This window comes from Selaginella moellendorffii, unplaced genomic scaffold (assembly GCF_000143415.4).
Source record: "Selaginella moellendorffii unplaced genomic scaffold, v1.0 SELMOscaffold_21, whole genome shotgun sequence".
Taxonomy (NCBI): Eukaryota; Viridiplantae; Streptophyta; class Lycopodiopsida; order Selaginellales; family Selaginellaceae; genus Selaginella; species Selaginella moellendorffii.
The window spans coordinates 228,618-255,049 of NW_003314282.1; the positions used below are offsets into that span (position 1 = coordinate 228,618).

Below are 26,432 nucleotides of genomic sequence, written 5' to 3' on the forward strand. Positions count from 1 at the left end.
TAGAATAGCGAGAATCCATGCTCCCACGGCGCGTGGATCGTCGCCCTGATTACTGTCAATCAGCTGCTGAGCCACTGGACTTCGACCTGGGATGCTTGTAGACCCAAGCCTGAGGAAGTTGACGTTAAAACTTAGGGGGTTATAAAAGTAATTAAATTAAAATCTCCGTTAAACCTTTTGCTTTTAACCTTTACTAACGAAAAATATTCTTTAAAAGGTAAAATACCTTTTCCTTTTGACCATTTTACTAACAAGAAAATACAAATGTAGAGTGAAAAAATCTTTAAAAGGTAAAATGGACGTTCCTATGGCCGCGAGCTGGGCGTGGCCAGTGCGACACCGCGCGCGTGACCACCGCGGTAGCACAACAACCGGATACTTCCCCATGGCCCAGTACCGGTTGCGATTAGGCGTATCGGTCCTTGTTTTTAAGTAGGGAAAGGAACCGGATGAAAAACCTCAAGTGGGCATGTACCCCGGTTGGTGCAATGCCGGTACCGGACCCTTCTAGGAACGCCCCCTGTAGGATATCTAAGCGAAAATGCGCGCTAGTTCTAGCGCTGTAGAAATGGAATGGATTTGCATTTGATCAGAGTACCTTTGCGCGAATGACGATGCTGGAGAACGCAACCCAATCCAAAACCACTGGAAGAACACACAATGGAGCTTTAGTGCAAGTATCAACTGACTATTTTGCTCACCTCCTCAAGCAATGTGGGAATTCCAAGGACCCTTCACAGGGGGATCAAGTCTACAGAAAAATCTCCTCGAGTGAATTTGCGAATGACAGATACCTGGGAAATCTCCTCATCGAGATGTATGGCAAGTGCGGGCAATTGGACAAGGCGCAAGCGGCTTTCGATCGCCTGGATCATCCCAACACGTACTCCTGGAACATCATTGTCGCGGCATACGCTCGCAACGGGCAGATCGATCGAGCGAGAGATCTCTTTGACGAGATGCCCTCCAAGGATGTTGTCTCATGGAATGCCATGATCGCAGCATATGCCCAAGATGGGGACCTGGAAAAAGCCAAGGCACTGTTTGATAGAACAAAGAAGAAGGATCTCTTTACCTGGAACACGATGATGGCTGCGTATGCTGGAGAAGGGAAGATTTCGGAGGCGCGAGAGATCTTTGATAGGATGGAGCAGCGAGATCTTGTATCCTGGAACACGATGATTAACGCTTATTCCCAGAACCGGCATATTGCCGAGGCTAGGAAGATCTTTGACGCGATGAAGCAACGGAACGAGATTTCTTGGAACACGATGATCTTCGCCTACGCACAGAACGATGATCTAGAAGAAGCCGAGAGATTATTCGAAAGAATGCCTCACCGGGACGCAGTAGCGATGAACGCCATGGTCCAAGCCTATGCCATGGCCGGGAGGATCGATCAAGCGCGGCAGATGCTGGAGACGACCCTGGATCGCCTGGATTGGACGATGACCGTGGCCTGGAACGCGCTGATTGCAGCTTGCGGCGAGCGGCGGGATTCCTTCAGCGCCAGAGCTGTGTTTGATCGAATGCCAGATCGCGATCGAGACGTGGTGTCCTGGAACACGATGATCTCCGTCTACACCCAGGCCGAGAATCTGGAAGAATCGAGGAGGATATTCAGAGCGATGCCTCACTGGAATGTGATCTCCTGGAACTCGATGATACTCGCCCTAGCAATCGAGAGCGCCATAGACGAGGGCGCGGAGCTCTACTCTAAAATGGGCGAGCGCGATGTGGTCACTTGGACGGCCATGATCAAGCTCCTCGGCGAGGCGGGAAAATTTGAAAACGCGCGGGAGATTTTCGAAGAGATGCCGGAGAGGGATGCGATAGCTTGGAATGCCATGCTCGCGGCATATGCCTTGCACAGGCAAATGGAAGATTCTAGGGCTTTGTTCTTGGAGATGCCTCACAGGAACGTCATTTCTTGGAACACGATGATCCAGGGTCTCGTCGAGGACGGCCAGGGCGAGGAATCAATCAGGCTCTTCCAGCGGATGGATCTTGAAGGCGTCCCGCCTGACGCGATCACGCTCGTCACCATCGCCGATGCGGCCAGCAGTGTTGGATCTCTGGATCGCTGCAGGACGATCCACGAGAGCTTCCGCGGGTGTGGCGCTGGATCGGAGCTTCCAGTGGCGAATGCGCTCATCAGCATGTATGGCAAGTGTGGATCTCTGGCCGATGCTCACGTAATCTTCGACAAGATCTCTGGAATCGGCGATGTTGTCTCGTGGAACGCCCTCCTTGCGGCGTATTCCCAGGCGGGACATCACGGCACCGCAAGAAATCTCCTGCGATCGATGATCTTGGACGGCGTCGCTCCAAACGGGATCACATTCATCGGGCTCCTCTCAACTTGCAGCCACGCCGGGATGGTGATCCAGAGCTGCGAGTACTTCGCATCGATGTGGCCGGATCACGGGATAATCCCTGGCAGCGAGCACTACCACTGCATCGTTGACATTCTTGGGAGATCCGGATGGCTCCAGGAGGCGCTGGACGCGATCGGCAGCATGCCATTTCCTGCCGGGGCCGAGGCGTGGACATCGCTGCTCACGGCGTGTAGCCTACATTCCAATGCCAAGCTCGGATCTCAAGCTGCTCACAACGCTTCGGAGATGGATTTGGCGAATCCGGCGCCATACATGATGCTCTCGGGGATCCTTACAGCGAGCTAGGGTTCTTCGCGAAAAGATCGGACGAACCAGCGGGGCCAGCCGTTGGATCCACATATTCCTTACAGGGTTTATGGTTTAGGGTTTAGCTATATCTTAGGGCTCGCTTCTCCGAAGGGTTCTTAGCTAGAAAGGGGGAGAATGCGCTTCGCGGGGGTTGCGAGGAGCGCCAGGCACCTCCTGACCAGCAGCCGCTTTCTCTCCTCTACCACATTTGGCTCGCAGAGCGATGGACTCTTCCAGGGACGCTGCTTCGCCACGACGACCTTGGCACAATCATCGGTTTGGTCTCCATAGATGGATTCTATAAGTTCTAACTACACCTGTTTTTATGTAGGCTCCGTCAAAGGTTCTTTTTTTCCGAACACAAGCGGACGAGATCACTCAGGTGTGTGCGCTTGCGAAAATGTGGGGTTTTCTTAGTGTGGAATTTCTTGCAGGAGGAGCTCACAGATCTTGTGAAACCATTTGGATCGATAAACAAGTTCATTGTGATGAGATCAGGGAAAGATGTATGCGTTTTCGTTATTTCTCAGTTCTTTCTAAATCGTCTTGCTGTCGTAGGCACTTCTGGAAATGGGAGACGTAGAGGAAGCAAGGAGTGTTATCAAGCACTTCTCTGAGGACCAGGCGCTCCTGAGGTACCGCAAGTTCACATTCTGTTTGTTGTCATTTTCAAATGTGTTGCAGGGGGAAGGAAGTCCAGGTCGAGTATTCCTCGCGCCAGAAGCTGAGCGAACCCGAAAACCCCAAAGTCTGTGTGTCTTCGTCAGCCATACGTTCCTTGCGCTTATGCTTGTTCGTTTTCTAGGTGGAGGCTTCTCGGGTGCTTCTTGCCATCATTCATAATCCGCTCTATCAAATGAACGTAGATATACTCCACCAAGTTTTCAGCCCTCATGGCAATATCGAGAAGATTGTCATCTTCCACAAGGCTGGTCAGTATCTTTTACCAATGGCATAGCTATTTAACAAGCCTCTTCGGTAGCAGCTGTTCAGGCATTTATTGTCTTCGATTCCGATGAAGCTGCTGCAGCGGCCAAGTCAGCCCTCCAGGGACGCCAGATCTTCGATGGCTGCTGCAAATTGGATATTAAGTTCTCGATGTAAGTTATTTGTCTTGTCTTTCATGTCTGGTTTGATCCTTATCGTTTGCGTTTGTTGAGCAGTAATCAAAATGTTAGAGTCATAGCCAACAATGAGCTTACCAGGCAAGTTTCTGAGTTTTGCATTTCGCTTTCTTGGAAATTATAAGGAACCGGTTAAAATGAACAGGGACTACACAAATAATTCTTTGCCAGGGGATTCACAGAGCAAAACCTCTCCGCAGGCTTCGATCTTGGGTGCCGGCACTGCGTTTTCTACGATGAAGCAAGGTGGTTTTGGTGGGGTTAAACGAAGTCTTCAACTTCCTCTTGTTTTTTCCTTTCGAAATTTCAGGCTCGGTCCCGTTGTCGGGAGTTCTTCCATTTGGGGTCACTGGAAGTAATGACAAGTGTACTCTCCTTGTTTCAAATCTACACGAGGTACTTGTGTGTTTTTTTTATACGGTATGGCTGTACAAGAGTGTCTTTTTCTCGCAGAGAACAGACGAAGAGAAACTCTTCAACCTCTTCTCTGGATATGGAAGAGTGCTGCGGATTAAGATGTTTGAAAATGCGAAGCAAGCCTTGGTTCAGCTGGCAGACGGGGTCCAAGCAGAGCTTGCTTTGAACTTTCTAAAGGTAAACCTTGTTACTTGCTTTTCTGTCTCTCTGACTGGGAGTTTAAACTACAGGGAGCACCGCTGCTTGGAAGCGCGATGGAGATCTCCTTCTCGAAGCACAACACCATCAGACACCCTCGTACTCGCGACTTCACAATGGACCCCTACAACAGATTCAACAGCGAGTACGTCAAGAACTGCTGCCCGCCCTCGAAGATCCTCCACATCTCCAACGTGAGCGACGAGGTGGAGGAAGGCGACCTCTTAAACTTCCTGGCACCCCACGGCGTCATCCAGAGGGTGAAGCTCTTCGAGTCCACCAACAGGAGGCAAGCTCTGGTAGAATTCGACACGATCGAGCAGGCGACCGAGGCTCTCGCCTCCAAGCACAGGTCCAAACTCAAAGCTACCTCGCTCCGGATCGCCTTCTCGAGGTACCATGCAATTCGATGATCGTGTAGCAGCGGTGATACTTCGATCACTAGAACAACACTAAGAAGAAGTAAGGATTAGCGAGCTCCAGTCTTCCTCTTGTCTTTGTTTGCTCTCTCGATTTTTCTTCTCCGTGTTCTTAACTTTTTAATGTGTAGCAGCTGCGATTCTCACCTAGAAATCTGCGCAGTAGCAGCAGCAGTAGCAGCAGCAATGAATCGAGCGCAAAAAAAAGCTCACGAGGAACGGCAAAAATAGTTGTTGGCCGGTCTGCCTCGATTTCGCGTTGACATGAAAACATAGTTAACAAAAAACACCATGGCTGGATCTAACGGTCCAGATTCGCACCGATCGGACAGCCCAGATTGAATGTCTCGTTCCCGGCATTAATTCCGAGTGACATGTCGTGTACATTCTCCCTCTGCCAGCGTTTAGGGCTCTCGCTCGATCGATGCGCCCGAGTGGAAGTGGACGATTGGCGTGGGCCGCGGTGTTGCCGCGATCAATCGCTGTGGATTGTACTGGATGGAACGAGAAAGAGGAAAAAAGATGCCCTTCTCTCGGAAAAGAGGAACGTTTTGTTTGCTAGCAGCTAGTGCGTCCCTGATTTTCAACATTGGCCTCGCTTTTCTCTTTCCTTGGAAGCCGATCGAGAAGCCCATGTAACGGATTCCAGCTCCGATCGCACTCCGATCCACCGAATTTCTTTCCCTCCAAAGCAAAGCAGGGGGGATTAGAGAATTAGGGTTCTTGGCCGAGAGCATTTAATGGATGGCGATTGGGTGAAAGGCGATGGATTTATTTCTGTGCGCTTACCAAACTCTGGCTGGAGAACACCAACTGACCCCCTTTCGGCCTATACATTTTAAACAAAATCACAGCATCGATCGCGCCCTCTTTGTTCCTGGGCTGTTCTTTTCCGGTTTCTTCATCAAATCCCCTCTTTTTCCTCCGTGGATTCCATCACTGCCACCTCAAAGGTTTGCGCGGCTTTGCCTAGCGCCTAGCCTAGCGGCCCACGAGAGAGAGAGAGAGAGAGAGAGAGAGAGAGAGCGACAAACGCCCAAAGCTTTCACCCCTCTTTTCCTTCCTCTCTTCCCTCCCCTGCTCTGCCAATGGCGAGTAAATTCCGGGCGGGATCCAGATGCTGGTGACAATCGCGCGATCTCGGCTCTGCCCAGCGAGCAATCGGGCGTTTTGGAGCTGCCCAAATGAAGGATTCGGCTAGAATCGTCCAAGGGTAGCAGCTTTTTCGCCGGATCGATCGCGAGAGGGAGAGAGGTGTCAGGGGCGTGTACTTTGCCTGCTCGGCCGATCAATCAATCCATCTCTCTCGGGCAGCATTTGAAATCTCTCGCAATCATGGAAGAAGAGGGCGTAGATCACATCACGGAGCAACGGCAGGGGCTGGAAACCATCGAAGATCTCGACGACGCCAAGAAGGAGAGCACTGCCACAAATGGAGAAGATGGAGAGAGCCACTTGAGCAGCACGAAGAAAAAGAGGAGGAAGAAGGGGGAAGAAGAAGAAGAAGAAGAAGAAGATCGCAGCGTTCCGTACTACAAGCTCTACTCCTTCGCGGATGCCATGGATTGGGGGCTGATCTTCGTGGGCGCAATCGGGGCGTGCGCCCATGGAGCGGCGATTCCAGTGTTCTTCATCTTCTTTGGGAAGCTCATCGATGAGTTTGGCGCAAACTATGATAACCCGACCAAGCTCGGCCATGGCGTCTCCAAGGTACGTTCTTCTTCCTCTCTTTCTTTCCCATTCTTTGAGATCGATCCAATCTCCATTCTTAATTGATAGACTACTTCTTCCAAGCGAGTTTTCTATCGAGTGTTTCGAGAGCTTCTTTCGAGCTAACTGCTAAGGCCATAGAATCGAAAGTTCTTCTCTCTTTTCTCTGTCCTACCTTTAGTTTTTTTGTTTTTCTTGCCGCTAATTGTGTGTTTGCTCGTGGCAGTATGCTTTATATTTTGTCTACCTTGGACTCGCGATCTTGGTCGCAGCGTGGCTTGGTAAGTTTCCACAAAAACTTCCAGAGAAACACCAAAAAATAGATTTTTCCTGGAGAGGTTGATGGCGATCTTGATTGTGATTGCTCAAAATTCCACCTTTCGAGTGAAAGCTCTAAATTATCTTGTGTGGATCCAGAGGTGGCGTGCTGGACTTACACGGGCGAGAGACAATCGGCACGAATGAGAGTGGCTTATCTCAAAGCGATGCTCAGCCAGGACGTGGGATTCTTCGACACGGACACGACCACCGGCGAGATCGTCAATGGGATCTCCAGCGACACCGCCCTTGTCCAAGAAGCAATCGGTGCAAAGGTAGAGTAAACTTCGATCGTTGTTCTTCCGAGAACTTTGGAACAGCTCTCTTGATCACGCTAAAGTTCTTCTCGTTTGATCCTCCATAGGCTGGAAACTATCTCCACTACATGGCCAGATTTGTGGCTGGCTTCGCGGTCGGCTTCTCGTCCGTGTGGCAACTTACGCTCGTCACCCTCGCTGTTGTTCCCGGGATTGCTCTCGCCGGTGGATTGTACGCTCACACCATGATCGGGCTCACCACAAAGAACCAAAAGGCCTACGCGAAAGCTGGAAACGTTGCTGAACAGGTGATCAAGCTTGTTCCTCCTTTGGAAACTTGGAAAGCTGAACCTTTGATCTTGTAGAGCATTTCCCAAGTAAGAACGGTCTACTCGTTCGTCCAGGAGGAGCAAGCCGTGGATTCTTACGCTCGAGCGCTGGAAACGACGCTGGAGATTGGAAAGAAGAGTGGCCTCGCCAAAGGAATGGGAATCGGAGCAACGTATGGCTTGACAATCGGTGCGTGGTCGCTGCTCCTATGGTACGCCGGCGTTTTAGTTCGCAATGGAACCACCAATGGTGGCGAAGCTTTCACCACCATTCTCAACGTCGTCATCGCCGGACTGTAAGTTCCATCCATCCACCTCGAGTTCTCTCATTTCTTTTCTTCCAGATCTCTTGGAAACGCTGCTCCAAATCTCGCAGCCTTCGGCAAAGGCCGAGCCGCGGGATACACCATACTGGAGATGATCAACCGAAAACCATCCATAAATCTCCAGGCTCTCGAAGGGAAGAAGCTCGACAACGTCCATGGAAACATAGAGTTTGACAAAGTATGCTTTAGCTATCCATCCCGGCCGGACGTCGTCATCTTCCAGGATCTCAGCCTCTCCATCCCCGCGGGAAAGACTGTGGCTGTCGTTGGAAGCAGTGGATCCGGCAAGAGCACCATCATCTCCCTCATCGAGCGTTTCTATGATCCCCAGTCAGGTACGAAGAGAAGAAAGAACTTCTCGATCGTCCTGACGATAAATTCTGTTTTTGATCTTGTTGGTCGCCAGGAAGAGTGCTCCTGGATGGAATTCCAATCCAAGAACTCCAGCTCAAGTGGCTGAGGGGCCGGATCGGGCTGGTGAGCCAAGAACCGGCGCTCTTCGCGACGAGCATCCGAGAGAACATCCTGTTTGGAAAGGAGGACGCAAGCGATGGCGAGATCGAGGCGGCTGCCAGAACCTCGGACGCTCACACCTTCGTCAAGCAGCTCCCCAGCGGCTACGACACCCAAGTTGGCGAGAAAGGCATCCAGCTCTCGGGCGGACAGAAGCAACGCATCGCCATCGCTCGAGCTATGGTGAAAGATCCGGCCATTCTCCTGCTGGACGAGGCCACCAGCGCCTTGGACGCGAGCTCCGAGAGTGCCGTCCAGGAGGCTCTCGAGCGGCTCATGGTGGGGAGGACGACGGTGGTGGTGGCGCACAGGCTCTCCACCATCCGGAACGCCGATACCATCGCGGTTGTCCATCAAGGGAAGGTGGTGGAGTCTGGAACGCACGACGAGCTCCTCGCCAAGGCCGAGTTCTACGCTGCTCTCGTCAAGCTCCAGGCGGCGGCGGCGGCGGTGGCCAAGGAGAGTGACACTGCTTCCAAGCACTCCGCCAGGTACGCTTGCTTCGCTCGATCCCCTTCGCAAACTTCGATTTTTCTTCTTCCACCAGGCACTCTCGCGGGAGTTCTTTGTCACTGTCGCAGCGAACTTTCAGCTTCCGGGTGAGCGTACGCTCCGAGGCCGACGCTCACAGCAACGCCGAGCTCGAGGAGTACCACCAGCAGCACCAGTTTCCAAAGGCCTCGTACTTTCGACTGCTCAAGCTCAATGCCCCGGAGTGGCCTTTCGCGCTGGCTGGAGCACTGGGAGCTATTCTTGCCGGAGCCGAGACCCCCTTCTTCGCCTACGGGATCACGCAGGCCTTGGTCACCTTCTACAGCCCCGACCAAAGCCACCAGAAGCGAGAAGTCGAGAAGATCTCCACCATCTTTGCCATCGCCACTGTCGTCACTGTTGGAATCTACGTCCTGGAGCACTACTTCTTCGGCGTCATGGGCGAGAGGCTGACGATGCGAGTCCGGAAGATGATGTTCTCGAGTAAGTTCTTCCTGCCAAAGTTTCCAGAGTTGTTAACAAAGTTCTTGACGCAGATATCTTGCGGAACGAGATCGGCTGGTTCGATCGAGAAGAGAACAACAGCAGCTTGCTGGCCTCTCGTCTCTCGTCGGACGCCACCATGCTTCGTGCCGCCGTTGGGGATCGCCTGTGCACTCTCACGCAAAATCTCGCCTTGATAGTCACCGGCTTCGTCATGGCGTTCGTGCTGCAGTGGAAGCTGACGCTGGTTATCATCGCCCTCTTCCCTCTCATGATCGGAGCTCACATCACCGAGGTAGGAAAGAGCTCGTTGTTCTTTGTTGTTCTTCGTTGCTCTTCGTTCTCGCTAGCTGATCGACTTCGTAAACTTTCTTTCCAGCACCTCTTCCTGAAAGGCTTCGGAGTTAATCTCAGCAAAGCTTACCACCGAGCAACAATGGTGGCGGGAGAAGCCGTCGGGAACATCCGGACAGTCGCAGCGTTTTGCGCCGAGAAACGAGTGATGGATCTCTTCAACCGCGAGCTCCAAGGCCCCAAGAGCAACGCTTTCACCCGTGGACAGATCACCGGCATCGGCTACGGCGTCTCCCAGTGCTGCCTCTTCAGCTCCTACGGCTTGGCCCTCTGGTACGCCTCCAATCTCATCAAGCAGGGTGACACCACCTTTGGACCCGTGCTCAAGAGCTTCGTTCTCCTCATCTTCACCGCCTTTGGAGTCGCGGAGACGCTATCTCTAGCACCCGATATCCTCCGAGGCTCGCAAGCGGTCGGCTCGGTCATGGAGCTCATCGACTACCAGACCGAGATAGATCCCGATGATGGCGAGGCCAAGGAGATCAGCCACGTCCGGGGCGACGTCGAGCTCCGGAGAGTCTGCTTCAGCTATCCAACCAGGCCGGACGTGACCATCTTCCGGGACCTGAGCCTGAGAGTCCGAGCCGGCAAGAGCCTGGCTCTAGTCGGTCCCAGCGGCTCGGGGAAGAGCTCGGTCATCGGCCTCATCAGCCGGTTCTACGATCCATCCTCCGGGGCGGTGCTCGTCGATGGAAAGGACGTCAGCAAGCTCAAGCTCCGATCGCTGAGGCAGCACATCGGGCTCGTCCAGCAGGAGCCCGCGCTCTTCGACACCACCATCTTCGAAAACATCCGGTATGGCAAGCCTGAGGCGACGGAGTCGGAGGTGGTGGAGGCGGCCAAGGCAGCCAATGCTCACAGCTTTATCAGCTCTCTTCCGAATGGCTACCAGACTGTGGCCGGGGAGAGAGGCGTCCAGCTCTCGGGTGGCCAGAAGCAAAGGATCGCCATCGCCAGAGCTGTGATAAAGAACCCGGCCATCTTGCTGCTCGACGAAGCTACCAGTGCGCTGGATGCGCAGTCCGAGAAGGTGGTCCAGCAGGCCTTGGACAGGGTGATGAAAGGTCGGAGCTGCCTAGTCGTCGCTCACAGATTGTCCACCATCCAGAACGCAAACGTGATCGCGCTCCTCCAGGACGGGCAGATCATCGAGCAAGGCAGCCACAGTGAATTGGTCCGGAAGATCGGAGGCGCCTATGCAAAGCTTGTCAGCTTGCAGCAGCAGCAACAGCACCACGAAGAACACCGCCTGGATTGATTGGATGGTTAGAACGTCCAAGGAAACCATACAAAAGAAAAAGAAAAGTCACCTCGTATCATCACCTCGCAAGTTATCGCGCATAAAAGAACCTGTGGTCACGATCACGTAGAAGAACCAGAGATCCTAGCTAGAACCTCTAGAACAAAGATCATGAAAGAAATTTATTTTCCCCCAGGCCTCTAATATCACACAAAACGATACTCACCAAGACATCCAGACTAGTGCAAATAATATATCTACAGCGGCTACGAATCGATCGACACTTACTGGGATTCCTTGTTAGACCACACATTGTCCCAAGATCCCTCCTTTGGAAGAGAAGCGACGACAGCACCATCACCACCACCTTGCTTTGCCTCAGCTCCGGCCAAGGCTCTTGTTCCTGCCACAGAGCGAGCCTTCGGCGATCTCGGCCTGAAGCCCAACAGGCGCAACACGAATCGTGCGAGCTCCCCGTAAAGAATCCCAGCCCGATCACACAGCTGCGTAAGACGGAAGTCACACATGAGCAAACTCTTCACACTCGTTCCTGTACGTACTTGAAGAAGCGCCGTGATGAAAAAATGGAAAGCCTGAGTGTTCTCGTCAATCAGAATTGCCAGCCGTCCAAAGAAAGTCATGACACCATGCAGCTGCGCAGAAGAGAAAAACAGACTTTCATCACACGCGTAGCAAAAAAAAAAAACAAAACAAAACGAGAAGAAGTCGCCACTCACCACGGAAAGCATGGACTGCCAGAAACTGGGAGCGCGAGGAGGACCACCATACGGATCGTCAGGATTGGGAGCCATGGGATTCCCAGCACCATAGCCTCCATAGCCGCCTAAAGGCCCTCCTCCCATCGGCATTCCAAATCCACCATAGCCACCACCAATTCTATTGTACATCCCTCCTCCTCCAAACGGGCTGCCACCATAGTTGCTGCCATATCCTCCTCCAAAGTAGCTGCTTCCATATGCAGAACCATTGTATCCATAGCCACCACCATTGTAAGCACCACCACCGTAGCCACCGACCGAGTTGTATGGTCTGTTGTACGTGCTCATCGTTCCATAGCTCCCATAGCCTCCTGGAATGCAAGAACACACACAATTGGCGAGGATGTAAGGATGGAAGTACGCTGTACTGGAAGAAAGAAAGAATCAAACAAACTTACCTTGGTTGCGTTCCCAGGGTCTCAAAGGCACAGCGGCCCCAACGGCGGTGGAAGGCTGCTGGGCGAGATTTTGCTTGTCGATCGTTGTGGCGGCGGTGCCAGAGCTAGCAATTGCTGCCGCCGTGCTCGTAGTCGGCGAGGAAGGGGCAAATGGAGAAGGGCTTGAATTGCCTTGAGATCCAGGGCGCTCCCAAGGCTTGGCAGGCGCCGGTCGGCCTGCAAGGAGAGAATCGGTGAAATTCGAGGCGATTCCACCATACCTGAAGCAGCCATCTCCTAGAACACGAGAAAATCATGGAAATGTCATGAAATCCGGGGCGATCTCGTGCCCTCGCAATGATCCAATCGAAGCCGCCGGAGCTCTCGCCCTCGCCAAGGCCTAGAAATAAGATTAGGGCTACGTGAGCCATCGATAAAACCAAAGGGGGCAAAATTTTTAACCCGTGGTAAAAGAGCGTGGTCTGTGTCACTGGTAAAAGTCTGGCTATGGCGTCGGGGAAGAGTAGTGTAATCCCGATCACAAACGCTCGAGCCTCACTAACTTTAGGGTTTTAGAAAATATTTCGGGGATGAGATCGGGTCTGCCAGTTCGAGCGCTCCGGCTCGAGATCTGGCCCGGCGCTGCGCAGATCGGCAGCGATTCTCAGCCGCCTCGGCGTCGCGATGCGAGTGCCGTGTCGATGCGGAGGAGGAGGAAGGTACAGTGAAGCGCTGATTCCTAGGGAGCTAGAAATCCAGGCAGTGGCGCCATCGATTGGGCTGCATTGAGTAGATTTCGCGAGAAGAGGAAGAAATATTTCGATCGAACGCTAGCGAGCAGTATGACATGTCGAGAGACTGGGATGAATCACGCTGGATGTGTGGCCCAGCCGTGGGACCAAGGATGTTCCTCAAGGCGGCTTCGACCGTGGGAGGAGGGCACAACACCAGCAACAGTAGCGGCATCGCTCAGCCTCAGCCAGCAGCACAAGCTCCATCTTTCATCGAGTCCGCAAAGGTAAGAGAAAAGAGCTCTTTTTGTTTTTTCATGAGATTTCTAGCTACCTAGTACTAGTCTAGCCTATGGAATGCGCTTTCTAACGCTCTGTTGGGATTGTAATCCAGACCTCGAAGCGCTTGAAGCCGGAGAAATGGAGAGCTGCCTTTGACAAGGAAGGAAGAGCTGTGGGCTTTCACAAGATTTTGAAAGCCATCGTCTCGGGGGTGAGTTTCAAAGCATTCGTTTTGTTTTGGATCTGGAAGTTTTTTAATGAATGGCCAGGGCCTTTGTTTATGGTGTCAGGGTGTTGATCACTCGATCAGAGCGGAGGTATGGGAGTTTTTGCTTGGCTGCTACTCGCTCGGCACGACTGCCGAGTATCGGCAACAGCTTCGTCACGCACGAAGGTCTCGGCTTGTTTGTTTTTTTTTTGCTTGTTTCACGGGAAATTCTGTTTGTGTAGGATTCGTTATCAAGAGCTCATCGAGCAATGCCATCTGATGCATGGAAGTATTGGATCAGGCACACTGGCGTATACGGTCGGCACTAAAATTATGGACGTCCGAGTGACGTCCAAAAGCACCACTCGAGAAGAACACACCACTTTAAATGAGGTGGCAACGTCTTTCAAAGAGAAGATTGCTTCCTGGTCGGAGGAGCGCTTCCAGGCTGCACAGGATCTTGAAAATTTTGAGGACTCGAGAGAGAGCTTTGAGGAAGGAGATCTCCTCATACAGGAGGACTTGGCGCCGAAGAAGTCATCCGAAGCTGGCAGTCCGAGCGATGAAGGAACAGACTCGGGACCGAGTGAAGGAGAAGTCGATAACTCATTTTCTAACGACGACGGCAGCCAACTGCCTGATTACCTGCGTTTGCCCGTGAGAACATTGTTTCCAACATATGTGATGGATAGTACTACCAGTTCAACGAAGGACAGGACTTCAGGCGCGACTGACAAAGCCGAAAACAAAGACTTACAACTACATACTCTAAACGATGACGATGATAACTCAATTGTGACTATATTGAACGAGAACGAGACCCCGGAAAGTGCGAACGAGCAGCCAGAAGTTACAAATGAGGTGAAAAGAGAAGAAGGTGATACAACGAGATCTCCAGAAAAACAGGAAGACTTAAAGGTGCCGAGCGGAGGGGGGGCGTTCAGGGACGAGAAAGTAGCCGATTGGCTTTGGACATTGCATAGAATAGGTGAGAAAAATGCCTCTATGTTACCTTTGATCTCTGACTCATGCTTTTATTTGCAGTTGTGGATGTGGTCAGGACTGACAGACACCTCAAGTTCTATGAAGACTCCAAAAACATGGCACGGATGTCGGATATCTTAGCAGTCTATGCATGGGTTGATCCTGCAACGGGCTATTGCCAAGGCAAGTTATCAACTTGAAGTGCGTAGACTGAAATCTTTCGTTTCTTTTGCCAGGCATGAGTGATTTGCTGTCGCCATTTATTCTGATTTACGAAGATGATGCTGATGCGTTTTGGTGTTTTGAGAGCCTCCTCAGGCGGGTGGTAAGTAAATTCCCTGTCTCCTCTGTCTTTTTTGCACACTGACCATTGAGTAGCTTTCCTTTACAGCGTCAGAACTTTCAGATGGATGGTCCGATTGGTGTCATGCGCCAGTTGCAAGCTCTGACCACAATTTTGGAGCTCACAGACGTCTACGTTTTCAAGCACTTTGTCCACATCGGTGCCGATAGCTTCCTTTTCGCCTTTCGAATGCTGCTGGTCCTCTTCCGTCGTGAGCTCTCATTTGGCGAAGCTCTGTGCATGTGGGAGGTACGCAAGCTTAGATTATTTTTCTTTTGTCTCATCGCAGCACATATATTTTCCAGATGATGTGGGCTGCGGACTTCGATAATGGAATTTCCTGGGCACTGGAATACCATTGCCCGGAGCTCCTTATCGTGAAAGATCCAACACCAGTGGATGAAACGCTACCGGAAGACGATAGCAAAGCAATGTCACCGCTTTACACTTTCCAGGACCAGTCACTAGACACCTCGCCGCTGGAGGACAACGATCGCGTTGGATATCTATCCAGAAGCCCGCTCTGTGGATTGAGAGCTGGAAACTTCTGGCCTCGTCACTCCCGACACAAGATACGGACCGTGAGTTCTCTGCTTGGCAAGACAGGCGACGATGAACTCTCCGTCTTCGTTGTGGCCGCCATCCTCGTGCTCAACCGGACCAGGTTTATGAAAGACGTGCATTCCATGGACGACGCTATTAAGGTGCAGTGTTTTCATCTATCCCAGATTGTGCAAAACCTCAGCTTTGATTTGCAGGCCTTCAACGAGATCCAGATGAAGATCAAAGTGCGGAGTTGTATCAGAACGGCTATCAAGCTGAGGAGGAAGTACCAAAGACAAGTAAGTTCTTTCGCTTCCTTGAAATCTGAAGGGAAACAATGAGATACTTGCAGCTAGTCCGGCGTGCTGCTTTGGAGAACAAGGCCAGCGCTATACAACGCCAGAAGCAGCGCCATGGCGGTGCTTAGCGTCTCCCACACAAGAAAAATCAAAGAAAAAGAGGATTTTTTTCCATTTTGCAAAGGAAATCGAGGCTCGTTACGTTCTCACATTTGGAACTGAGGGTGTAACGAGGCTATTGTATTTCTGCTAATTGTAATTTATTAAGGAAAGCACACTCATTTGAAATAAGCAAGTTTAAACTAAGCATGATTAGTGGGTGAGACTGGTGGGAATCGAAGCGAGGACCAACGTGCAGGCGACGGCTTTGACGGGCTGACGGGCTGCCCGGTCAAAACAAATAATTTATAACCATGCATTGACAGAGAGGAAGAGTTTACAAATTCACTCACACTCTTCAAGCAAAAGCGCAGCCAAACGAGAGGAAAATGGATGAATACGCGCAGCATTTTTAGGTATGGCTGCCGGGCGCGATCGCTAGGCCGGCGCTGGAGGAGATTTGCGCAGCGGGAGCGAATCGATCGGAGCGGCAGCTACTCCGATTGGTTGCGCGGTCCAAGTTCGCGGCGCTGGCCAGGAATTCCAGGTTAGGGTTTGGAGATCGGGAGCTCAGCGGTTCTAGATGCACATGTTGAGGGGATCCGGCCGTGGAAAATGGGAGGTTTGTGCTCGAAGACTGTGCCCGAGGATTCCAGTGGCTCATCAGAGGGTACCAGGCCAAACTTTAAGCGGCAGCTCTCAAAGCCTTCGCAGCAACCAAATGGAGTGAATGGGATCTATGCGGCAGGGAAGGCTCCCGCTCCCGATCCCTCTACCTCGGTCGACAAAGTTGCTAGCTCCTCGCCAGAGACGGATGATACCAAGGACGATGAGGAGGACAAGAGCGAACGGATCAAATTGTCCAGAGTACTTTCTCACAAGGCTCGGAATGCGAAGTCGATCCTTGGGAGAGCTGGGACAGCTGGCCTGGACAAGGCGGTGGTGATGCTGGATACGTTTGGGAGCAGCATCACAACCACGATTGGGAGTGGCTTTGCTGCTGGAGTGGCACCCAAGGGGAACAAGATTGGAATTCTAGCGTTCGAGGTTGCAAACACCGTGGTCAAAGGATATAGTTTGAAGCAGTCTTTGTCAGAGGAAAGCCTCCAGCTGCTCAAGAAGGAAATTCTTCCCTCTGAAGGGGTCCAGCGGCTCGTGTCTAAAGATCTCGATGAGCTCTGGCGAATTGCTGCCTCTGATAAAAGGTACGTCCAATGGACGTAGTTCAGCTTCTCTCTGTTTGACACTCTGGTGTGATCTTAGGCATGAGCTCAAAGTGTTCGCTAGTGAGGTTGTTCGTTTTGGAAACCACTGCCGAGCACCGGAGTGGCATCAACTCGATCGTCTAATCAACAGGTGCTTTACTTTTCATATGGATTTTGCCTATGCTCCAGTTCTTCTTGTGTAGACTGGGAACGGAAGTACAAATTCCCAGGCAGTCACCGGAGCACGCAGAGCAAGAAATGCAAGAGCTTATGACTCTAGCACAGAACACAGCAGTAAGTTGAAAAAACAAAAACGTTTTGTCTCTTGGTTTCGTGTATAGATTCTCGTGATACGTTTGTTGTCTGTGGACAGGAGCTATACCATGAACTCCATGCGTTGGATAGATACGACAACGACGTTCGGCGGAAGATCGAAGAAAACGAGTTGTCTTCTAATCCTCACAAAGGTACACTTGTAACCATTCTATTTATTGCCAACCTTTCCTGGCTCACGTTGCAGGGGAGAGCTTAGCAATGCTAAAAAGTGATTTTAAATGCCAGCAAAAGCACGTAAAGCTATTGCAGAAAAAGTCCCTCTGGTCAAAAATCATGGAAGAGGTACTAAAATCGTTTTCGTTCAGGCTCCATGTCTGAGATTTGTCCTCATTTTCTGTCAGCTAATGGAGAAACTGCTAGATATAGTGTATTTTCTTCATCAACAAATCGCTGATGCATTTGGTAGGTGCATACTTCTCATTTTAGGCGTGATTCATGTTCTCGGTCTATTGCAGGCGAGTATGATGAAGAGCAATCGATGAAGCTTTCAAGCGTTCCGAGATTGGGAGCTCTTGGCCTGGCCTTACATTATGCTAATATAATAAACCAAATCGACACTCTGGTAGGTCTTACAAATGTTCTGAATCCTATTTACGCCTGCGTTATCTACAGGTCTCCCGACCAAGTTCTATTCCTCCAAACACGCGCGATAATCTGTATCAAGGTCTTCCTCCTTCTATCAAAATGTCCTTGAGAAGTGCCCTCTACGCGGCTGCTAACTCAAACAAAGAAGAGGCAAGAAAAGCTGCTTATTAGTAAACATTTGTGGAGTATATTAAGTTTGTTTGTTTTCATGCAGCTCACAGCGTCCCAGATCAAAGAAGAAATGGAAAAAATACTGGTATGGATGGTACCAATCGCATCGAACACAACAAAGTAAAGATGTTTAAAACTAGAGCAGCAGCCGGACTGTTTGATTGATCCTTTTGGTTTATCTACGTGCAGAGCGCACCATGGATTCGGGTGGGTTGGAGAATGGGCTAGTGCTGGGTGAGTCGCTACTTCTTTAAACATTTGTTTCCTAGAAACACTCTAACCATGAGAATCTCAACAGATCTTCCATCGATCGGAAACCATACGTCCAGGAAATCAGCTTGATCCAAACACTTCATCACGCGGATCAAGAAGTGACCGAGAAGTATATATTAGACCTCCTGGTTTGGCTGAACCTCCTGATAAGCCGAGCCAAGAGTAACCTCAACGGCCATAACAGGTCCCCGCACAAGTCTCCCTTCCGCTCGCCAGTGAAGAAGACGATTGTGCTGAATCCATCGCCGCCGCCAGCAACGAGCTCCCGCGAGCTGTCCAAGGAGGACCAAGAGATGCTAACCGGAGCAGTGCTGAGGAGGCTGACACCGGGCATAAGCAAGAGCCAGGAGTTCACGAAGAAGCCGAAGGTTCTGAGCACGAGACTGAGCAAGAGTCACAGCCATTCTCCGCTACCATGCACGGTTAAGCCCGAGACTTCGACTCCATTCACTTCCAGGCGATCACTCCGCCCGCTGGAGCTGGAACTCGAGAGGATCAGAGCTCTGGACAAGATTGACAGGGTCGACACTCTTACAGGAGCTCCCGCCGCTGCTACTGCTTGAGTCGAGAGGAAGCTAATCGGACAAGGAGAAGCTCGAAAAGCTCGAAACCTCGCAACCTCGAAAGCTTGAAAGCTCTTAAAAGCTCGCAACCTCGGGAAGTCTTCACAGGAGGTAAGAAAAGAAAAGAAGAGAGAGAGAGAGAGAGAGAGAGAGAGAGATCGTGTAAGGCGAGGCAAGGAAGAGAGTAAGTAGAAGAAAAGAACTACATAGTAAAGAAACGTGGACTGGCAATGGTGTATATTATGTCGAAAGTTTTGCATAACGATAGATTCAAATCAAAGTTCTATGGTCCAACGTATGCAATCAGAATGTGATGGGCTGGCAAAGAATTAATAATATCCCAAGTTATGTGTATTTGAATTGCTAAAACAAAATTTATTTATTTTTAGCAGATTTTATATACATCAGTGCCGGATCTTTAATACCAGCTGGATTTCAAGTTGAGCGTGGTGTTCATCATTGACAAGATAAGCTGGGACTTTGATCCAAGAAGGAACTAAGCTGCATCGGTGTCAAAAAAGGTAGTTATGGCATATAGTTGTGCAAGAAAAATGGCTGATGCATGATGCATACCAAGGTGATAGCTCTGTAATTTATACTTCAGCAGATCAAAGAATTCCTCCAAGGCCACACATCCATGATTTATTACACAAGTTGGCATTCTAGGGATGGACCTGATGAGGCTTTTGCTAGATAAAGCTCAATTGGTGGAATATGTGTCAGCACTCTTGAGAGGTCACTTGCTGGAGTCTAGGGCTCATGGAATGGAACCTCTGAGTGCTTACTCCAAGCAAGGGAATGTACATAGCCAGGAGGTGTTTTGAATGATGGTTTCTTTTTGCTACGAGAATGGTGATTTCAAGTTGTGGAAGTGGTTATAGGAGTAAAGAAATGGCTGCGCATGCAATAAAAAAGATCATCCAAAGTGGCCATGAGCAGATTTTGAAAGTTGCTATGGAGCAAGGAAACTCGGAGTTTGTGGGGTTTCTCAGAGTGGCAGAAAAGGTGTCAAGGACGAATATGCTAGAACATCCTAGCATATTTCAGGTATATTCATTATCAAACCTTCATATGTGGCAAATACCAATATTATGATAGACACAATCACAGTTTTGGTATTATAGCATTGGTATTATAGCATGGAATTTGATGCAATCCACTATAATATTACGTGTTACTGAAAAAAGAGTTTATATAACATTATATAAAAGTCAGATCTTTGTAAACAAAGAAAACTATACAATATCAGATCTTTGTATAGTTTAAGAGTATAGAAATTAAATAAAAGTTCTACCAAGTTTACAATACAACGAATTCAAATCCAAGTTCTATACAACGTATGAATTCAAGTCAAAGTTGATGGTCCATGGTTGTCATTTCTTGTATAGTTTAACAATATAGAAGGACCTTCTATCAAAAAATTCTCACACCAATCAAGCATGGATGAAAATGATAGCTGTATGGTTCAAAGGTTGCGCACCAGATAAAATAATAAAAGATTGATTCGGTTTTACGTGGTTGTAAAAAGTGATGCCGCGGGGAAGTGGAGGGTGAGATATTCGCACCAACAGGGAGCGAATATGCTAATCCCTTTATATCAGTGGCGTGGACGGCAGTGAAGCCAACGAACCCTTTGTTTGTCTTTCTTGTGCCAGTGGAGAAGAAAGGAGGGCCAGCATTCGTGCGTTTTTAGGTATTCCATCGTTTCCCAGGGATTCTTCGATCGTTGCTCGCCAATCCGGCGCCTCCGGCAGCTCCCTGCCGATTCTCTTGATCTTCGTCAACGGAGCCACCAGTCCTGGTATTTCTTGATGGATTCTCATCGCCCCGCAGCTCGCCTCAAGCTCGCGCACCGGAGCGGCGTCTCATCGGCCTCAAATCTTGCGGCGTCTCTAGGTGCGGCGTCTTTGAGATTTCTCTGTCGATAATCTCTCATTCTTGATGCTTACTCTTGCAGCCTTCTTGCAAACTAGGGACAAACACTGGTCGTGTTCGCTGTCGTGCTCGATTTTCTCCTGAGGCATCGTTCTTCTGTCTCGTAAGCTTAGAAAATTTCTTTTTTTCTCCCTTTTCTGTTTCGCTCCAACGTTCTTCCATTCTTTTCCTTTGTAGCTGAGGCACACAAGCTCACGTCGCGCAAGCAGCCGCCAAGTGGTTCCAAACAAAATGGTGGTGCTCCAGAATTTTCGGGTGCAAGACTTTCTCGAGGCGGCCGAGCTGGAAATCTGTGCAATTCTTTACCACCCATTCAATTTGAGCACCATGGCTGGAACACTTTCTGATTCGAGGCTGTCATGCTTTCTGCGAGACGAAGGCTATGTTTTGTCCGTTGCTTCATCGCTTTCAAAGCACCAGCCTACAAAGGCATTGCTTATGAAACTCTCCCACAGCATCTACAAGGGGAATGAGGTATGGCAACTTAGTGATGCAAAGCTTTTCTAGATATCTGGCTATCTTCGTTTTTCTCAGGACGCAGTGACAGATTCGGCAAAAGAAATGAAAATTTTTATGATGAAGTTGGCAGCAGACAGCGATGTCAAAGCCAGCGTGATTCTCATGGCAATTTTCCACGCACGAGTGTTTCTTGCAAGAACTATCTCCAAATATATGGCTCCAGGCCAGAGCAGCTGGATTTCAGCGTATAACGAGCATGATTTCCAGGTAAACGTCACTTTTTTTTGTTTTCCTCCCATTTCAAGCATATAAACTCTCAGGTTTGCGCGTCTTTACTGGAGAAAGATCTCGAAACGAAGCTTTTGCAAGATGGAAAAGGAGGTGTACTCGAGAAACTTTTCAAGGAAGCGTTGAGCCACCAGATACAAATTTTTTCCTCGGCTTATCCGCGACACAAGGACGAGGCAACTTGCAGCTCCAATCCGTGGCACCCCGTCAACCTTCTCTTTACAACGGACTACGATATCACTTGCACCGTCAAAGACACATCAGAGATATTGGTCTCAGTGGCGAAAAACAACTCATCCACTAGCGAAGATCCACAGGAACGCTACTGGTCCCTGATGAAGGTGCACGACAATCGTATCAAGAACTGCTTGTCGATCTGGGAGTTTGAGAGCGTCGCTGCGAAGCTGACCCCCGTGACCGAGAAGCGAGGCGGTTTGTATCACCTGGTTCCTGGGATGGACTTGGGACTCAGATCATACATCAAAGGCAGCCAGGAACAGTTCGCGAATCCCGACGTCTCGTGCGTCTACGAGAGCAGCAACCTCAGGAACATCTTGAGGCAACTCGGGGACCTCGAGAAGAAAATAAACAAGGTACTGTTATCAAAAGTCTGTTTTGTTTCACTTTTATTCTGGAGCAGGAAGTCATGGCAGGAGGTGTTTTGAAAGGAGTTCGGCGCGAGCAAATAAGACGAGAAGTGAAACGAATTCCCCTACTCCACCGCTGCTCGGAGTTCCTCCAACAGCTAAGCGAGATCAACATTCCCATGCACTGCATCTCCGCGAGCTGGTCTCGCGATCTTATCATCGGAGGACTTCCAAGCCTGCCGGGTATGTATCCCTTTTTTTGTTTTAGCTTTCTAAAACACTCTTCGTCATTCCAGAGGGTCACTTGTTCGTTCACTCTAACGATCTAGTCTACGACGAGAAAGGAACCTCCGATGGAACCTTTCAAGGCGTGGTCCAGGACGCATTCGACAAGGAAGCCATCCTACACGCACTGCGAAGGATGTATAACGTGTACCCGGACGAGAACAAGAGAGCGGTGTTCTTGGGGGACAGCACCAACGATCTCTTGGCGCTGCTGGACGCCGACTTGGGGATCGTCATGGGACACAACCCCGCGCTCAGAGAGATGCTGCTGCGCTACAACCTCCAGCTCTTCCCGCTCGCCATCGCCGCAGCTCACATCCAGGCTTCCATCGAGTCCGGCAATCCAAAGAGCTACCGCCACAGCGGCGTCTTGTTTGAGGCGTCAGGGTGGAGCGAAGTGGAGGCTTGCTTGCTATTAAAGTAATATTTATCAAAGTTTTGTACTTTACTGAAAATTACTCTCTCCGCTTACCGACGTGGCATGAGACCCTCTTTTTCTTTTTTTCACCACCTCCCGTATATTATATGTTAATTTTAATTTTAATTTTAAATATATTACTGTGCTTAGAAACCAAACTATTGTAAAATAAAATAAAATTTAAACATGTGTATTCACATTAAGAAACATAGAATATTTATTTTTTCTAGTTAATATAAGTAAATTTATCCTATCTGGGAATTCCATATAACTTTTTTAATTATAATTATAAATTTTTATTATTTAATAGTTTATTAACATCCAGTTAAAAATATGGATAAAATAATATTATGCTTAGTAGAGTGTAAACTTGTTTACATGAAGTAATTTGAAATGGTTCTAAAGAATTATCTGGTGTTTTTCTATTTTTACATAAATATAGCATGTGGAACAAATATAGATTGGGGAGTAAAAGGAGCTCTTAGTGAACAAGATATTCAAACTATAATTGATCGTGGTTTTTTTAATTTAACAAAGAAAGTAAAATTTAATGTTAGCTATCCAGAAAATTATAAAGATGCAAGAATGGTTGATGTTAGCAAAGGTGCAGTTTTTGTAAGGATTGAACGCTTAGGAAAAAATTGTAAATCTGGAAAATCAACAACAAAACAAATACTTGGTACCTGAATAAGAGATGGTTTAAAATATACAATAAATGAATATAAATCAATATTATTATCACAACGAGCAGATAAATGTAAAATAACATTAACAAATCATATAATTGAGTATAGTCTCCAGTTTTTGTGGAGTCCTCAAAATTTATTTCCATTTTCTTATAAATATATTTATCCCACTGAAAAAGATTGTGATACAAGTTTAACCACTTTAAATGCTGGTTTTAAAGATTTCCGTTTATTAAAAGGCAACTTTATAGTATCATCTAATGGTAGAAATGTATTATACTTAAAATCAAATTGCCAGCTTGTATTTTTTTCAGGTAGAAATCGTTTATGGCAATCTGAAAATATTTTATTTTTTGAAGGTAATTGTGAACTTATTTTGCAAACTGATGGAAATCTTGTTATATATACTGAAATAAACCAAGTGTTATGGTCTATTACAAAATACTGTGACAAATGCATTTTTCTTACATATCTTACCATTGAAGATGACTGTAGCTTTATAATATATGAAGCTGTAGCACCAAACAATATTTGGTGGGGAAAAAGTTTTAAAAATCATATAGGCTGCTTCAAGGATTGAATCTCTTAATATAAAATTTATTTTATTTCTAAATTACTTATGAATTCTAATTCCAATTCTAGCTAATTTCTAGAGTGCCACTACCACCTGTCTTAGTCCTAATCTAATATGCCTATATAAATTAAAAAACATCAAATAGCATAGAAGTAGTATATAAGAAATGTTTGGGGTGCATAAAATATGTAGAGGCAACACATTATTTCAACCTATTTACTGCTAACATACAGTCAAGATCACTCCATGTAATTGTTTAGAATGGCTATTGCATATCTTCAAATTTAAAAATTGTAGTTTCATACAAATTACACTCATTCCAAAGGCCACCTGAGAGAGGAGAAAAATGATGCTCTCTCTTATAAGGCATTTTAGGATGTCCAAGTAAGCTGAAAAAAATAAAGAAAAAATCATGAGCAAAAGGAGGAAAAATAGAAGAATGCATACCTATTGAAACCATAGAGGAAAGTGATCAAAGATGGAGAAGCTTAATAAAAAGAATTACTTAAATTAGTACAAGTCAATCCCTTCATATATAGCATCAACTAAACATATTTCACATGATTCACTATAGAAAATGCACTCATTCAAAACCAAATTTAATTACAGTGTATGTGATCATGTGAGATTTGTTTATACTATCATTATAGATCCTTGGAACTTTGGGGGATAAATGGAGATAAAATAGCTATTAAGGGCTCTTTCATAAAATAATTGGCCCTTTTCCAATTGGTTTAAGGGGAGAACATTATATGTGGTATCAAAGGAAAAAAACAAAAATTAAATTTCTATTAATTATTAGCTATTTATAATCAGGAGCAGGATATATTTCAATATGTCAAGGTATCTAAATTCTAAATAAACTACTAAATTTTCTTTTAAGATTCATATATCTTTATGTTATAAGTCTCTTTAAGTTTGATCATCCTAAAGAGCCTGGGTAGGTTTTGAGCTCATGAGCTCATGACTTCTCAAATACAAGGAAAACATTCATTCATCCTGAACTAACATCTTTTCATTTTTCAAATTTTGATTTAATCTATATTTCCAAGTAAATTTGACCAATAAAATACAAATATAAATATAGATCCGAACACTAAAAGCAATCTAGAAACACTTCTTAAGCTCTACAATTGTAAGGTTTGCCTAGTGGATGTAAATGGTCAATCTTAGGATGGTCAATCTTGGTTTAGTTCTTGGATAAAAATATAATAGATGTGCTTGTAGGATAAATATACCTTTCCTTTGTTCTTCTTCTATGTAAAATCTGAACAGCTATAAGATGGATTTTCACAGATTCTGATAGTGTAGTTCATACCCTTTAACAACTCAGTCACAACAACAAACTCTTTAGCTATGGCACTGATGTAATCTATCCTTGTGATTGTGCACTTCAACACCTTTGCCAACTTAATCTTCTTTTGTGCACCTTTTGAAATAGAAGACTTATATTATAAACCTTCCTATTTCTAATTAGTGTTGTATGCCGGTTTAGTGTTGACATTGGTGGTATAGCAATATCAATGTAACGCACCCTATCTCTTTCTCCTTAAGCCAATTGGAAAAGGGGTAATTGCTTAATGAGAGAGCCCTTAGTGGTTATTTTATCCCCATTTATCCCCCAATGTTCCAAGGATCCAATTGGAAAAGAGGCAATTACTTAATGAAAGAGCCTTTAGTGGTTATTTTATCCCCATTTATCCCCTAAGGTTCCAAGGATCCATAGTGGTAGTATATCCAAATCTCATCCCATGATCACATACACTATACTTACCCCCCCCTTTAAAGATGTCAATGTCCTCATTGACTATTGACTAATAACCCCTACTAAACTAAGGGGAATCAACACTTCCATTTCCGCATTGAATCTATCAATCTTTCCATTGTGTAGGTCAGTTATTCCATGTGAGGCAACTAGTCATTCACCCGTACCTCAATCCCATGGTGGATACCTTTGTATGTGGATACTCCACACAAGAGAAAAGACATACATATGGATGCTCGATATGTACGATTTCAAATTTAGGGGTAGGAATATACCTTGCTCAAGGGTATATTATATTTTTAAGTAGCCACTAATCAATGAAAATCGATGAGAATCAAGCCACGCCATTTGCTCTGATACCACATATAACGCACCCTATCTCTCTCCCCTTAAGCCAACTGAAAAAGGGGCAATTGCTTAATAAGAGAGCCCTTAATGGTTATTTTATCCCCATTTATCCCCCAAGGTTCCAAGGATCCACGGTGACAGTATATTCAAATCTCATCCCATGATCACATGCGCTACAATTAATAGTAATATTTGAGGAAGTCTTCAGCTTGAAACCAGCTTGTAAGCCACAAATTTTTCCTTTCCAATTTGCCAGCTTACCTCATCTATCCGTCCAACATTGCCTTGGCTTTTGCTAAGTTCCCTCGCCAAGGTTCCCACTTATGGTACTAGCTCCTACTTGGTCCTACTTGGTTTCAGCTATTCACTACACGAGCAACGAAGCATTATCCATCCATCCACGGATTCCCAAGTCTCTCCCAATCCCCCTCCCCGGGTTGAT

The 26,432-nt window shown here is 47.7% G+C and overlaps 7 protein-coding genes across 12 annotated transcripts; 6 read left to right on the forward strand and 1 right to left on the reverse strand.

Annotated features, from left to right (window-relative positions):
- Positions 1-212: 212 nt before the first annotated feature.
- Positions 213-2,697, forward strand: LOC112347428 (pentatricopeptide repeat-containing protein At4g02750-like). The gene has a single exon (XM_024678249.1). The coding sequence runs from the start codon at positions 609-611 to the stop codon at positions 2,682-2,684; it is 2,076 nt and encodes a 691-aa protein (XP_024534017.1). The 5' UTR covers positions 213-608; the 3' UTR covers positions 2,685-2,697.
- A 97-nt stretch (positions 2,698-2,794) lies between these two features.
- On the forward strand, positions 2,795-4,993 carry LOC9637776 (polypyrimidine tract-binding protein homolog 3). Its single transcript, XM_024678250.1, has 12 exons — positions 2,795-2,963; positions 3,019-3,069; positions 3,122-3,193; positions 3,246-3,322; positions 3,372-3,435; positions 3,493-3,619; positions 3,673-3,787; positions 3,851-3,892; positions 3,957-4,057; positions 4,122-4,207; positions 4,265-4,405; positions 4,459-4,993. Exons 1-12 carry the CDS (start codon positions 2,823-2,825, stop codon positions 4,837-4,839), a joined length of 1,398 nt encoding a protein of 465 aa, XP_024534018.1. The 5' UTR covers positions 2,795-2,822; the 3' UTR covers positions 4,840-4,993.
- A 269-nt stretch (positions 4,994-5,262) lies between these two features.
- On the forward strand, positions 5,263-11,060 carry LOC9637777 (ABC transporter B family member 10). 5 transcript variants are annotated; one of them, XM_024678245.1, is made up of 10 exons: positions 5,263-6,555; positions 6,782-6,836; positions 6,973-7,148; positions 7,238-7,438; positions 7,496-7,755; positions 7,804-8,120; positions 8,192-8,827; positions 8,893-9,273; positions 9,327-9,568; positions 9,653-11,060. In XM_024678245.1, the coding sequence occupies exons 1-10, from the start codon at positions 6,181-6,183 to the stop codon at positions 10,883-10,885; spliced, it is 3,876 nt and encodes a 1,291-aa protein (XP_024534013.1). In that variant the 5' UTR covers positions 5,263-6,180; the 3' UTR covers positions 10,886-11,060. The 5 variants fall into 5 exon arrangements, with proteins under 5 accessions (XP_024534013.1, XP_024534014.1, XP_024534011.1 ...); XM_024678246.1 differs by having other exon boundaries at positions 8,192-8,816; positions 8,861-9,273; XM_024678243.1 differs by having other exon boundaries at positions 8,192-8,789; positions 8,846-9,273.
- On the reverse strand, positions 11,035-12,445 carry LOC9637778 (peroxisomal membrane protein 13). Its single transcript, XM_002973251.2, has 5 exons — positions 12,305-12,445; positions 12,045-12,260; positions 11,605-11,957; positions 11,428-11,520; positions 11,035-11,370 (listed from the first exon to the last, which is right to left on the reverse strand). Exons 1-5 carry the CDS (start codon positions 12,315-12,317, stop codon positions 11,152-11,154), a joined length of 894 nt encoding a protein of 297 aa, XP_002973297.1. The 5' UTR covers positions 12,318-12,445; the 3' UTR covers positions 11,035-11,151.
- A 32-nt stretch (positions 12,446-12,477) lies between these two features.
- LOC9641365 (small G protein signaling modulator 2) lies at positions 12,478-15,725 on the forward strand. Of its 2 annotated transcripts, none has more exons than XM_024678247.1 (10): positions 12,478-13,041; positions 13,149-13,247; positions 13,306-13,430; positions 13,487-14,232; positions 14,289-14,411; positions 14,465-14,553; positions 14,620-14,820; positions 14,877-15,275; positions 15,330-15,413; positions 15,467-15,725. In XM_024678247.1, the coding sequence occupies exons 1-10, from the start codon at positions 12,871-12,873 to the stop codon at positions 15,539-15,541; spliced, it is 2,112 nt and encodes a 703-aa protein (XP_024534015.1). In that variant the 5' UTR covers positions 12,478-12,870; the 3' UTR covers positions 15,542-15,725. The 2 variants fall into 2 exon arrangements, with proteins under 2 accessions (XP_024534015.1, XP_024534016.1); XM_024678248.1 differs by having other exon boundaries at positions 12,482-13,041; positions 13,327-13,430.
- Positions 15,726-15,853: 128 nt separating this feature from the next.
- On the forward strand, positions 15,854-18,939 carry LOC9637779. The gene is made up of 11 exons (XM_024678315.1): positions 15,854-16,717; positions 16,776-16,868; positions 16,921-17,011; positions 17,091-17,184; positions 17,238-17,335; positions 17,395-17,455; positions 17,509-17,615; positions 17,666-17,788; positions 17,853-17,929; positions 17,999-18,043; positions 18,108-18,939. The coding sequence occupies exons 1-11, from the start codon at positions 16,128-16,130 to the stop codon at positions 18,643-18,645; spliced, it is 1,917 nt and encodes a 638-aa protein (XP_024534083.1). The 5' UTR covers positions 15,854-16,127; the 3' UTR covers positions 18,646-18,939.
- Positions 18,940-20,292: 1,353 nt separating this feature from the next.
- LOC9637780 (bifunctional TH2 protein, mitochondrial) lies at positions 20,293-22,674 on the forward strand. The gene is made up of 7 exons (XM_002973059.2): positions 20,293-20,541; positions 20,603-20,683; positions 20,758-21,054; positions 21,115-21,306; positions 21,360-21,920; positions 21,968-22,157; positions 22,211-22,674. The coding sequence occupies exons 3-7, from the start codon at positions 20,812-20,814 to the stop codon at positions 22,621-22,623; spliced, it is 1,599 nt and encodes a 532-aa protein (XP_002973105.1). The 5' UTR covers positions 20,293-20,541; positions 20,603-20,683; positions 20,758-20,811; the 3' UTR covers positions 22,624-22,674.
- The last annotated feature ends 3,758 nt before the right edge of the window (positions 22,675-26,432 follow it).

Coding starts and splice junctions, on each gene's coding strand:
- LOC112347428 (XM_024678249.1), top strand. CDS start 609: ATGACGATGCTGGAGAACGCAACCCAATCCAAAACCACTGGAAGAACA.
- LOC9637776 (XM_024678250.1), top strand. CDS start 2,823: ATGCGCTTCGCGGGGGTTGCGAGGAGCGCCAGGCACCTCCTGACCAGC. Junction 3,620..3,672: donor TGTCATCTTCCACAAGGCTG/GTCAGTATCTTT, acceptor CTTCGGTAGCAG/CTGTTCAGGCATTTATTGTC. Junction 3,788..3,850: donor TTGGATATTAAGTTCTCGAT/GTAAGTTATTTG, acceptor TTTGTTGAGCAG/TAATCAAAATGTTAGAGTCA.
- LOC9637777 (XM_024678242.1), top strand. CDS start 6,181: ATGGAAGAAGAGGGCGTAGATCACATCACGGAGCAACGGCAGGGGCTG. Junction 7,439..7,495: donor CTGGAAACGTTGCTGAACAG/GTGATCAAGCTT, acceptor TTGATCTTGTAG/AGCATTTCCCAAGTAAGAAC. Junction 8,121..8,191: donor TTTCTATGATCCCCAGTCAG/GTACGAAGAGAA, acceptor GTTGGTCGCCAG/GAAGAGTGCTCCTGGATGGA.
- LOC9637778 (XM_002973251.2), bottom strand. Junction 11,958..12,044: donor ACCCTGGGAACGCAACCAAG/GTAAGTTTGTTT, acceptor CTTGCATTCCAG/GAGGCTATGGGAGCTATGGA. Junction 11,371..11,427: donor TCATCACGGCGCTTCTTCAA/GTACGTACAGGA, acceptor CGTCTTACGCAG/CTGTGTGATCGGGCTGGGAT.
- LOC9641365 (XM_024678247.1), top strand. CDS start 12,871: ATGTCGAGAGACTGGGATGAATCACGCTGGATGTGTGGCCCAGCCGTG. Junction 13,042..13,148: donor CTTTCATCGAGTCCGCAAAG/GTAAGAGAAAAG, acceptor ATTGTAATCCAG/ACCTCGAAGCGCTTGAAGCC. Junction 13,431..13,486: donor CAGCTTCGTCACGCACGAAG/GTCTCGGCTTGT, acceptor CTGTTTGTGTAG/GATTCGTTATCAAGAGCTCA.
- LOC9637779 (XM_024678315.1), top strand. CDS start 16,128: ATGGGAGGTTTGTGCTCGAAGACTGTGCCCGAGGATTCCAGTGGCTCA. Junction 16,718..16,775: donor ATTGCTGCCTCTGATAAAAG/GTACGTCCAATG, acceptor GTGTGATCTTAG/GCATGAGCTCAAAGTGTTCG. Junction 17,185..17,237: donor GTCTTCTAATCCTCACAAAG/GTACACTTGTAA, acceptor CTCACGTTGCAG/GGGAGAGCTTAGCAATGCTA.
- LOC9637780 (XM_002973059.2), top strand. CDS start 20,812: ATGGTGGTGCTCCAGAATTTTCGGGTGCAAGACTTTCTCGAGGCGGCC. Junction 21,055..21,114: donor GCATCTACAAGGGGAATGAG/GTATGGCAACTT, acceptor CGTTTTTCTCAG/GACGCAGTGACAGATTCGGC. Junction 21,307..21,359: donor ATAACGAGCATGATTTCCAG/GTAAACGTCACT, acceptor ATAAACTCTCAG/GTTTGCGCGTCTTTACTGGA.